This window comes from Meleagris gallopavo, chromosome 19 (assembly GCF_905368555.1).
Source record: "Meleagris gallopavo chromosome 19, MGAL_WU_HG_1.1, whole genome shotgun sequence".
Taxonomy (NCBI): domain Eukaryota; kingdom Metazoa; phylum Chordata; class Aves; order Galliformes; family Phasianidae; genus Meleagris; species Meleagris gallopavo.
Genome location: NC_139422.1, coordinates 5,425,580 through 5,437,319, shown reverse-complemented (window position 1 = coordinate 5,437,319; position 11,740 = coordinate 5,425,580). Strand labels below are relative to the sequence as shown.

Below are 11,740 nucleotides of genomic sequence, written 5' to 3'. Positions count from 1 at the left end.
TTGGATCCAGATGTGCTTGCAGCCCTTTCCAGCAATTTAATTAAATTCCCCCAGACAGCCAGGAGGATTTCTTAATGATCAAATTTCCCTGGCTTTCCTCCTAAAATGCCCCTCTTTCTTCGGCTCGCCGCTGCTCTGTCTCCCTGATGGATGGCAGCTCACATTCCTCCCCGCCGCCCCGCCGGGTGCTGCCAGCAATGGCACAGCCGGGCACCAACACCGTGCGGTGGCACCGGGCTGTGGGTACGGGAATGGGGGAGGGGTCATCTGTGGGGGTCGGGGGTTGTGGCACTGGTGGGGGGGGCACGGCGGGGACACAAGGACGACACAACAGGGATCCAAATGGGATGTGGTGAGGACGTGGAGGGGATGCAGCAGGGATGTGGTGGGCACACAACAGGGACACAGCAGGGATGTGGATGGGACGTGATGGAGACACTGCAGGAGCATGGTGGGTACACTACACGGACATGGCTGGGGCACAACAGGGACACAGCAGGGAAGGGACATAGCAGGGACGTGGCAGGGACGCAGCAGGGACGTAAACAGGGACAAAACCAGGGATACAAACAGGGACACAGCAGGGGCACAGCAGAGCTACAGCAGAGACGTGATAGAGACATGGCAGGGCCAGAGCAGAGTCACATTAGGGACATAACAGGGACACCCACTCACAGCACTGCCTTCTAAATGATTTCTTCCCTAACAGTGCCTGGTGTGGGATGGACCTGCCTGGTGCCTTGTGTTGCCACACGGCTGGGGATGGTGACAGTGCCCACCACCTGCACCACGGTCTGGGAAACACGGAGGGACTGGGGATGGGAGCAACACCATAAATGTGAGCATGGTGCCGACAGTCCCCAATCCCCAGCCCTGGGGAGCTGATAGCTGATGGGTGCAGTGCAGGGGGGGACATCCACAGCCCTATGGCTGCAGTAGGGGGCACCTTGGGGACATGAGGGCACCCGCATTTTTGAGTGCTCCCTGGAGGGGGTGCGTGGGGCTGCAGGGCCGTGCTGCACGCCTGCATGCACCCAGTATGGCATGGACAGAACCAGAGCCATTGAGGGCACTGGGACGGGGCTGTCACTGCTAGGGGGCGGGATGAGCATCTGTGCATTGGTGTGCGTGTGCACTGGTGTGTGCGTGTGCATTGGTGTGCGTGTGCACTGGTATGTGCGTGTGCATTGGTGTGCGTGTGCACTGGTGTGCATGCACCTGCTTGCAGGCACGCATCATGCACATGAGAACAGCTGCGGATGCGCGCACCTCTTGCACACTGCATCTTGCAGTTGCACGTGGGGCATATACATACCTGAGGTGTATGTATGTGCATGTGTGCGCACATGTGTGCGTGTATGCGCGCACGTGTGTGTGCGCGTGTGTGTGCGCGCCCATGCGTGCACGCGCGTGTCTCGCGCCCTCCAGCACCTGCTGCGCGTGCCTCCGCCCCGCTCCCGTTCTCCCGCTGCCCCCTGGCGGCCGCGCGCCCCGTAGCCCCGCCCCCAGATAGGCCACGCCCATCATTAGACCACGCCCGTAGTCAAACCCCGCCCACCGGATGACGCAGCTGGCGACTTCCGCTTCCGGCGGCGGGGCCGCGGGGTGCGGGCGGTGCGGCGTTTTGTGTCGCTGCCTTCGGGCTTCGCTCCGCTGGGACGGACTGGGGCCTCCGGGACGGCACGGTGGGTTCCGCCGGCGCTGCCTCGAGGTTCTGGAGAGGGGAAGGGAGGTCGGGAATTTTGGGAGCGAGGGAAGTGATGTTTTTTTAAATGCAAAACTATTCGAAATCCGTGTTTGTTTTCAGAGGAGCGGGCGGCCCCGTGGAAACCAGGCCTGGGTCGGCCTGCGGGTTTCTGAGTGTGGGCAGGCGGCTCTGCCATGTGAAAGGGCCCTGCGGGGCTGGTGTGCAGAGCAGAGTGCTGCAGGATGCCTTTCCTGCACGGCTTCCGCAGGATCACTCTCGAGTACCAGCCCTTGGTGGATGAGATCTTGGCGTTGCTGGCACTGCAGGATGCAGAAAGGCAGAATGCGCTTGAAAGGTAACTGACCGGGCTGCAAGCAGAGCACTGGGGATAAACACCTGCTTGATGGTGGTGGCTGGAGCTCAGCAACATTGGCACTGGGAGCAAACCCTGTCTCAATGAGCACCTTTTCTGAGGGCCATTCTCCTTCTGTTCTTTGGGAACATGGGATGGAGCACAGCAAACATGAGGCTGTGTCTGCTCCTCAGGAACTGGCTGATCCGCAGCAACAAAAGCTCACCAGAGTTTCAGCTGCACTCCAGTACTGCTGTATAACCCTGTAGCCAGCAGTTTACAAGAGAACAGGAGAAACCTGGGCTTTTTCTCCTTCCCTATTTTGTCCCTTGCAAGCCCATAGGGGAGACATACTGCTTGGGTGAGTAACTGGATATTTTCATTCATTTCCAGTCATGCTTGCCTGGGTAGCAATGGAAGCCAGCTCTCAGCAATGAGACAAGTCTTGGAGAGGGAAGCCCACTCCCCATTCTACCAGGAAGGTGTGAGCTATACCCTGCTGAAGGTTACTGAGCTGGGGCTTGTCGAGGCTGCAGAAGTACTCCTGGAGTTTGGTGCAGACCTCGGCTTTGAAGGTATGGCTGTGGGAAGGGCGCTGTGCTTGGGCTGGCTGGGAGGGGCTGGGTGGTGAGAAGCTGGCCCTGCAAGGCAGAGATAGCTGGGACAAAAAGGGAGGGGTGCTGCTGGCTCTGGCCTCAGGCTCCCACTCTTGGATTGGATAGATTAGGTGTACCTTGTCTAAACCCAGACATAAGAATAGGCTGGGGGATGGCCAGAGAATGGGAGCCAGCTGCATCTTTGAGGGCTTTTGATAGAGGCAAAGCCATTGCAGATGCAGGACCTGGGGCATCTGTAACGACTGCTTTTGTGGGCAGCTATTCTCAGTGCCCACCCTGGCTGATGTGTTCCATGTCTGGGAAGACCCTCAGTTCTGACCATGTCTTTTTGTCCTCAGACCCAGTCACATACTACACCCCCCTGCACATTGCAGTGCTTCGCAACCAGGCTGACATGGTGGAGCTCCTGGCACGCCACGGGGCCGACATCAACCGCAGAGACCGGGTACAGAATTGACTGCTTGGACACAGACATGGTCCAGCTTCCTTGGGACTGCACGTGACCAGTCTGCGGGGTCAGCCCGCTCTGCTGCCCCTTCCAGGGCCTGCTGCATGCCACCTGCCATCAGTGGCCTCCCAAGATGCTGCCTGCACTGTTGCAGTGCTGTGGCAAAAGCTGAGGCCTCTTTGGCCAAGCAGACCTGCCTCTGCTGTGGAGTGTGTGGTGGGAGGAAGCTGGGGTAGATCAACCTCTCCCTGTAGACATAGTGACACTGGGGAGGGGGCTGTCACTCTTGATTCTGGGGACAGGATGAATTTGAATTATATGCTCTGATGTTGGCCATGATGAAGCCCCATCAGTGATTCTCCAGAGGTACTCATAAATAGTCCTTAATACTTGTGGATTTTCCTCTTGCCCTGTACAGATCCATGAGAGCAGTCCTCTTGATCTGGCCAGTGAGGAGCCCGAGAGGTTGCCGTGCCTCCAGCGGCTGCTTCAGCTTGGGGCCGACGTCAACGCAGCTGACAAAACTGGTTTGTGGGGTGCTTCCAGCAGGTGGGCTGGAGCAGGGCATGGGATCTGTGTCCCTTCACCTTGCTGCTGCAAATTCCGCCTGCTTTGAAAATTAATGCAGGCTGCAGAACCTCCCTGGTGTTCTGTGCTGTCTCCTAGTATCTTGTCTGCATTAGATGCAGCAGGAGGCTAAAAGCAGCTCTGTACACCCCATGGAAGATAGGGGAGAAGGGGGTGTTTGTGGTCTAAAAACCACTCTGCCGTGGCCCATGTGCCTTCTGGGGTCACCACCAGCCCCAGCTATGCCACCACAGCTATGCTCCATCGCAGCAGTGTTGGGAGCCTGCTAGCAGAAGGGCTGTCTCCCTTGTGTTTAGTAATTGGGTTGGTGGGATAGATTTTTTTCCTTCCTTCTGGGAGTGAGTGTTTCCAGGTGGAGCACTGTCTCATCTGATTGTCTTTTCATACTGCAGGAAAGACAGCGTTGTTGCACGCCTTGTTGCACTGTCATTGCAGCAGTGTTGTGGATCTGGACGACATCACAGAGAGCATCCGTCTCCTGCTGGAAGGAGGTGAGGGCAACTGCCCCCTTCTCCACTCAGAACCCCTCTAGGCCTGGTGCTTTTTCTTTGTACAGCACCAGGTGCTGCCCTCCCAGCTCCTTTATGTTCCCAGCTGAGCAGGAGTAAAGTCTAGAAGAGCACTCTGTCCAGGGGCGCTCTGATTTGAAATATTTTTCCACTAGGAAGAAGCACTGTGGCTGTCAGCTGTCTTGCTGTCAGTTCCACAATGGGTTGTGTGGGTGCATGATGCATTTAAGTACTATGTTTCATACCTCCTGGTGATACTAAAGGATCTACATCCCCTCCCCTCTCTTAGTGTCTCTCATAAATCCATTTTGATTGTGTCCTGCCTTTCTTTACAGCTCCATTTATGTTCTGTTCCTTCCTCCAGGTGCAGATGCCAGGGCTACCACTGAAAATGGTGACACTGTCTTTACCTACATCATCTTCCTGTTGGGTGACATAGACTTGGCAAGCACGGAGGTGGCAGAGGTGCAAAATAGTTTCTGCATTCGTGTCATGCAGCTGCTCATGGCCCATGGTGCCAACCCCAGTGAGTGCCCATCCCTCGAGTCCTTGACCTACCGCTGCCTCCAGAACTTCACATGTCACTTCCCACTGCTGCGTTTCCTGCTGGAGTCAGGTGCTGCCTACAACTGCTCCCTCCACGGTCCTTCATGCTGGTCGGGCTTTCAGACTGTCTTTGACTGCCTCTGCTCTGACGTCAGTATCCTCAAAGATAGCAGCATCTCTACAGAGGTCATCCAGATGGGTCAGACTCTGCTGGAGCTCATGATGGCCAGTTCACAAACCATCCAGCTGCCCAGCGACTTTGAGGTCGACATTAACAGCTGCAGGTACCACGAGGAAAAGATCAGGAGTCTGTTCTGCTCTGTGAAGCAGCTGGAGCACACCCCACAGGCACTGAAACATCTCTGCAGGGTGTTCATCCGGCAGCGCCTTAGGCCTTGGCCAATAGATGTAAAAATCAAGGCTCTGCCTCTTCCAGACAGGCTGAAGTGGTACCTCCTCATTGACCACACTGCTGTTGGGCACGAGGACCTCAGCCTGACTGATGACTCCTCATCTCCTCATTCTGTGGTCACAGTGCCTACTGACAGTCAGCAAATCACTGCTCTGCACCCGTTGTCTCTGCAGTGAGAGGTACTGCTGTCCCCGTGCCAATGGCTTTACTAGTTCTGCCTGTGGTGTCTCTGCTGATTTTTCAGGGGTGTGCTTTTTTGTGCACCATGCTGCATGCATGTCTGTGGAGGTCTTGTGGCTTTAAAATATGTTGCAGGGAGGTGGGCAGAGCCCGGGGGTAAAGAGGGCTCCTGGGCAGTGGGGAGCTGGACACTGCAGGATGGATATGGTTTAAAAGGTGGATTCACCTTTGTAAAGTGAAAAAATCTGGATTGGTAAGAAAAGGGGTGAGAGCAGGAGGATGGTGTGACTGTACAGGTCTCTGCTGTGGCTGCAGGGTGGGTGAACCAGTGCCGTGAGTGAGTGACAGCACGATGAGATGCCTCAGGATGCTGAAAGATGTTGCTTGTCCCAGAACTGAGCAGCAATGTGCAGGGGAGTGCTGGCATTCGTGCCCTCCAGTCAGTGGAAGCAGCCACAGTCCTGCATCTCTCCCTGGATGTGGGTGCCTTCTTCACTCACCTGGGATTCCAAAACCAGGAAGTTGGAGGGGATGAGGGGAAGTGGGGTTAGCAACAGCAGCCTGAGTGCTCGGTGACCTCACAGTTTTTGCCAAGAGTGCTGAATCCACACAGCACAGAGCGCTGCCTACAAAGGGTGCCTCAGTAATGCTGGACTCCAAAGCAAGCAGACAGTTTGTTGCTGTTCCTTGGCTTCATGGTGTGTCCTTGTGCAAGGATGAGGGATGGGCAGCTATCTCCCCAGTGCCTTGCTCCTCTCTGTTCCTTTTATCTGCTTCTCTTTCCTTTGGTGATTGCATGCTGAACACTGATCTCCATTGCCTCTTCCCCAGGGGAAAGAAATTGCAGCAGGGCTGCAATGGGAGTTTTCTTGCCAAGCTGCTACTGGAAGCCTCAACTTCTGGGGCTCTGCAGGAAGGTCCCAACCTGTCACAACCATCTGGCTCCATCAAGGAGGCATCTGCTTCCTTGTGAAGTGCAGAAGACGCTGTAAAGCTGAGCCCCCCACATTTCTGTTGTTTTTGTTTGTTATGGGGAACAGATGCAGAAGAGGAAGAAATGTACTCTGAGCAGATATTTATAGGAAGTGGATCTGGGATCCACAAGCAGTTGGTTGCAGAAGAGCTATCTCACCACAATGCCCATCCTGCAGCATCTATTTTTCATCTTTTTCCGCTATGTGGAATTGGAGCTGTGCATCTTGATGAACTGATGTTTTGAAAAAGAAATAATAATAATGTGATAAAATACTTCCCTGCTGTCTGGAATGGAAAATGAGCAATTAAACAAGGCCTTTTAAATAGCATCTAGGTGCGTGTTTCTTCTGCAGGAGAGTCAGGGTGGAAGCAGGGGCTCCAGCTGGTTGGGGAGGAATCACAAGGGATGGGCAACAGCAGCTCTGCGTGGGCTCAGCCCTTGGTGAGCAGTTGGGCAGCTGTTAGCAGTTGTGGTGCATTAGGTGGGCACAAGCCAATGGCTGGGCAGAAATGCTCTGGATGTGGCAGAGGAGTATTAAAAACTAGGAGGCAGCTGCAGCATTTAAGCAGGAGGTGTGGGGCCCAGGATTATGTCTGCCACTTGTTTTGCTGCATGTGTGGAGACCTGCTTTGTGGGTTTATAGAAGGCCCTTCTCAGAGCCCCACAACCTACAGCAAAGCATAAGGTAATGGCAGAGATTTCTACTGTTTGCCATACCCAACTTGGTGCCAATTTCAGCCCTCACTTCTGTAAGCCACAGTGAGTTTGTGAGTGGGACACCCAGGCAGGAAAGGGAATCCAGCCTGCCACAGAGGTGTACCAAGCTCCTGCTCACAAGCAGGGAGCAACCTGCAGGTGCCCAAGGAGCACATCCCTCACAGGGGGCTCTCCTGGTCCCAGCAGTGTCAGGCATCTGCATACAGATCCCTGGGTGTAGCATCAAGCCAGAACCCGCGTGCTGAAGTCCAACAGCAGGAAAAATGTATTTGGCAAACACCTCTTTTCACAAACAGCAGCAACTTGGAAGACGAAGCCCCATCCTCACCACCAGCCCCACACAGACGGAGTCACAACGCCCTCGCTGCCACGCGCAGCCCCGCGGTGAAGGCACAGTCCTCACCCCTCCTGACCCCGGCAGGAATCGCTGTCCTGGTCCTGGAGAGACCTCCTCCCGTCAGCACCTTCATCTCATGGCGAAGGTGTAGACGTGGTAAATCTCATCGGGGAAGTTCTCCTGGCGCTCCTCGGCCAGGAGGTGCAGCCCAGCCCGGCGGATGATCTTACGGACCACATCCAGGTCCCTGCAGACGCTGCTGTCCACATCGTCCATGATGACACCCTCCTGAGCCATGTTGTCCTTGATGACCACGATGCCATTGGGCCGCAGGCCGGCGCGGCACCGCTTCAGGAAGTCAGAGAGGTGGTTGTCAGTGAGGTGTCCTGGGGGGCAAAGCAGGTATTAGTGAGTGCAGGACCACCAGGCAGTGTGATGGACGAAGGGAGGCTGGGGTTGGAATCCCTTCTGATCCAGGCAGACAAATATTTGAGCAGTGGAAAGCTTGGGGATGTTTAGCTCGCATCCTGTGTGCTCGGTCCCAGCTTTATCCAACCCACACCTCTCTGCCCTGGCCTCAGAGTTTGGAAGGAAAAGATGCCACAGTGCAGTGCCCTCCCACTGCCCCTCTGTGGGTCAGACCCCCTACCCAGTCAGGCTGCAACACTCATGTCTCCAGCAGCCCCAGGTCTCCTCAAGCCCCTCCCTGCGCATGTGGGGTACCTGGGACAGGCAAGTGAGACCCTGCGAAGCCGAGTGACCCTCACCAATGACCCACTGGATCCAGATGACGTCGTAGGAATTGGGCTCAGGGCTGAAGTCCTGGAGGCCACAGCAGAAGTAGTTGCGCACCCGCCTGCCCTCCTCCCCCAGGTAGCTCTTGGCCTTGGTGAGGAAGTCCTCGGTCACATCCACCATGTCCACAGTCTTGAAGAGGGGCAGCAGCAGCCTCTTGGTGATGCGGCCGATGCCAGCCCCGCAGTCCAGGGCGCGGGTTGTTCCCGTTCGGTTGGGGCCATCCTGGAGTGACAATGGTGAGGGACTGAGCTCAGAGAAATGGGACGACCATGTGGGAGCTCACAGAGCAGCAAAGAGGGAAGAGCCCAGCTCTGCACAGGGAAGAGAACAGAACTCTGGGAGCACATCAACCCATGCCACCTACCCGCAGAAAGCGCTGCAGGAATTTCCTGGAGCTGTTGATGTCGATGCTGGAGATGTGGCCGTAGCCCCCCAGCATGCCGTCCACTGTGGCGGGCACATCCTTCCAGTACTTCTCTGCCTTGGAGTAAAACTCAAATTCATTCTCCACCACCTCACTCGTCATGCTGGCTGCGGGGCACGCACCCTTGTGGGACTCACTGCTCCTCCAGGGGGGAGAAATCACAGGTGAGGCACAAAGCCCCCCCCACCAGGCAGGGCTCCCAGCGAGCCCCCCAGAGGCACAGCATCACCACCCTCCCCTTGTCAATGCCACGGCCATGAAGATCAGCTCTGTGAGCATCCTGACACCCTTTATCACCTCTTAATTGGGCTATTTCAAACCTTAAAACTCTAAAATCCAGAAAAAGGAACAACAAAGTGTTTTCAGAGCCTCCCAGGCAGGGATGCTTCAGCCTTGCTCAGCAATACCCCATTTCTTCCTTTGAGGGCTGCTCCAGCCTTTTCACCTTTTCTGCCTCCTCTCTCCGACTTAAGAGCATTAACGTTTTACATGTTTATCTGCACTGACAGCCCCATCAGTCACCTCCAATTACATCTGGAGTTGCTAAAAGTTCTCCTAAGCACCTACCTGAGGATTGTAAATCTCAGCCGTGACCACCGGTTAGATATATGTGCCATATAATAAAGTCAAGGTATAATCAGCAATACAAGCTATAAATCCCCCCCAGACATCCCATAATTCAAACCACTGTGGCTGTGATTAACTGCACCGGGGATCAGAAGCGAGATTTAAGGTGGCCAAAGGCTGAATTTGAGGACTTCAAACAGCTTTACAAATAGGGCAAAGACCCCGTTAGACACAAAACCTTTCCTACGGCAGGGGAGGCAGTTTTGGGGTCCTCAGCTTGATATCCCAGCGTGGCTGCGCTGTGACCTAAGGGAGCAAAGAACGCAACTGGAATCCTAAAGAACAGCACTGCAGCCCCAAGGGGAGGGAGGTGAGAGCTGCTCCTTCCTCAGGGCCGCCCCACAGCGCCGTGTATGGGGCGGAGGTTCCGAGAGCTGCACGTAGCACGGCTGGCAGCGGCACCGTGAGACGTCGGTGCTGCTGTGCGCCTCCCCCCGCTGTGTGACAGGTGACACGGCCCCGCCGCTCCCACACAGCTGCAGGCCTCAGCCCGGCTCCGTGCGGCCCAGGAGCGGCAGTGAGGTTTGGGGCCTGGGAGCCGGAGGGGGAAGAACGCACAAAGGCCGAAAGCGGCCTAAAGCCGAGCCGCTCGCCTCCCCCCCCCCCGTCGGCCGCTGCCGGGGACTCCCGACCCCATAGCCCCGTGCGGGGGTCCCGGTATCCCCCCACCCCACCACTCCGACCCCCACTCGGGACGCCCCGTGCCGTTACCTCGGGCCGCGGCCACGCGCCGTGAGGCGGCGCTCGGCGTGACGTCACAGCGATGTCACGTGTCGAAAAGGGGGCGCGGCTCGGAGGCGGACGACGGAAGCTCCGCCCGCACCGCCGAACCGACCGCCTCCGGGGCGCCGTACCCCGGCACCGCCGCCAGGAGAAGCTGTTGTCCCGCAGTGCCGCCGCCGTCGGAACTCCGCCGCCTCCCGCGAGGCCGGGCCGTGCGGAGCGCAGCGCAGCGCGCGTCCATGGGCGGCCGTCACGGCGCGGAGCGGCACCGCGTGCCCGCAGCCCTCAGCCTGCGCGCTGTGCCGCGCTCGGAGTGCGGCTTTCGGCCCTGAGTGCGAAGCCGGGGGAGCAGGGCAGCGTGGCACGGCTCGGCCGAGGGCTGGGCAGCTCCGCGAGCCTTTCCTTTTCCTTTTCCCTTTTCCTTTTCCCTTTTCCTTTTCCCTTTTCCCTTTTCCTTTCCCCTTTTCTTTCCTTTTCCCTTTTTTCTTTTTTTTTTTCCTTTTCCTTTCCCTTTTCCCATTTCTTTCCTTTTTCCTCCCCTTTCTCTTTCCTATTTCCCGTTTCTCTTTGCCTTTTTTCTCTTTCACTTCCCTCCTTTTCCCTTTCCCTTTCCCTTTCCCTTTCCCTTTCCTTTTCCTTTTCCTTTTCCTTTTCCTTTTCCTTTTCCTTTTCCTTTTCCTTTTCCTTTTCCTTTTCCTTTTCCTTTTCCTTTTCCTCTTTCCCTTCTTCTTTTCCTTTTCATCCTTCCTTTTTCCCTTTCCCCTTCCTCTCTTCCCTTTCATTTTCCCTTCTTTTTCTCCTTTCCCTTACCCTTTTCTCCCCTTCCACTGTAATTTTTTTTCTTTTCCCTTTCCTTCCCTTTCCCATTTTTCCCCTTCCCTTCCCCTCTGCCCAGCCCCAATCACTGTGTGATCCCCGTGCACTGAGCCCCCCCAGACCCCATCCCCACCCCATCTGTTCCTTAGCACTGACCTCTCACTCCCCTCCATTCGAGGCAATCACCATTCCTACAACATTCAGGATTTTTTTTTCCCCCAGGTACTTAATCACCCCTATTACCCTTTTCTGATTAATTAATTCTAATTAATTTCACACTACCACTTGGAGGTGAGTTGACCAGCACTGCACGCGTTGTTCCCAGTGATCAGCGTGCTGCGTGCCCCACTCAGGTGCCAACAATCCGGGGGGACTTGGGGGATCCCACACCCCACACACACTGCCCTGTGCCCCACACCTCCAGCACTGCACTGCAGTGGGTTTGGGACGTCACAACAAATTAGGTCAGTGCTCTCCTTGTGCTGCTGGGAGCCACCATCGTGCAGGTGGTGGCACCATGGGTGCCCAGCACCAGCTGTATGTTATACACTATATGCTATACACTATATGTTATACACTATATGCTAGATATTATGTGCTATATGCTATATGCTCTTTGCTATATGTTATAGAGTATATGCTATATATTATACTAGATGGCAGGTGACAGCTACCAGATACTGGTTATTAGCTAGATCAGTTCATATATAAACATTCTCTCTATAGACTGGCCATATAATTTTATGAATAAAATATTGTGTGCATGTATATATATAGATACAGTTTAATTGGACCACATATCTATGTATGTACACATATATGTATATACTCACACATTTATGCATACATGTATCCTATACCATACCTACATACGTGTGTATTTACACAGAAGTAAGATATAGGTACATGGATACATGCATCTATACGAACATGTGTAGACATAAATATATCTATATATACATAAAATACTTGTAATATGTGTA

The 11,740-nt window shown here is 55.1% G+C and overlaps 2 protein-coding genes across 9 annotated transcripts; one reads left to right on the top strand and one right to left on the bottom strand.

The window, feature by feature from the left end:
* Window positions 1–1,489: 1,489 nt before the first annotated feature.
* ASB6 (ankyrin repeat and SOCS box containing 6) lies at window positions 1,490–6,643 on the top strand. 2 transcript variants are annotated; one of them, XM_010720877.3, is made up of 7 exons: window positions 1,490–1,685; window positions 1,808–2,042; window positions 2,433–2,614; window positions 2,995–3,101; window positions 3,523–3,631; window positions 4,085–4,183; window positions 4,566–6,643. In XM_010720877.3, exons 2-7 carry the CDS (start codon window positions 1,930–1,932, stop codon window positions 5,333–5,335), a joined length of 1,380 nt encoding a protein of 459 aa, XP_010719179.2. In that variant the 5' UTR covers window positions 1,490–1,685; window positions 1,808–1,929; the 3' UTR covers window positions 5,336–6,643. The 2 variants fall into 2 exon arrangements, with proteins under 2 accessions (XP_010719179.2, XP_019476983.2); XM_019621438.2 differs by lacking the exon at window positions 1,490–1,685 and having other exon boundaries at window positions 1,882–2,042; window positions 4,566–5,338; window positions 6,171–6,643.
* A 631-nt stretch (window positions 6,644–7,274) lies between these two features.
* Window positions 7,275–10,065, bottom strand: NTMT1 (N-terminal Xaa-Pro-Lys N-methyltransferase 1). 7 transcript variants are annotated; one of them, XM_085239709.1, is made up of 5 exons: window positions 9,930–10,025; window positions 9,159–9,464; window positions 8,532–8,733; window positions 8,137–8,389; window positions 7,275–7,755 (listed from the first exon to the last, which is right to left on the bottom strand). In XM_085239709.1, the coding sequence occupies exons 2-5, from the start codon at window positions 9,206–9,208 to the stop codon at window positions 7,499–7,501; spliced, it is 762 nt and encodes a 253-aa protein (XP_085095835.1). In that variant the 5' UTR covers window positions 9,209–9,464; window positions 9,930–10,025; the 3' UTR covers window positions 7,275–7,498. The 7 variants fall into 7 exon arrangements, with proteins under 7 accessions (XP_085095835.1, XP_085095836.1, XP_085095838.1 ...); XM_085239710.1 differs by having other exon boundaries at window positions 8,532–8,727; XM_085239712.1 differs by having other exon boundaries at window positions 9,397–9,464; window positions 9,930–10,020.
* Window positions 10,066–11,740: the final 1,675 nt, after the last annotated feature.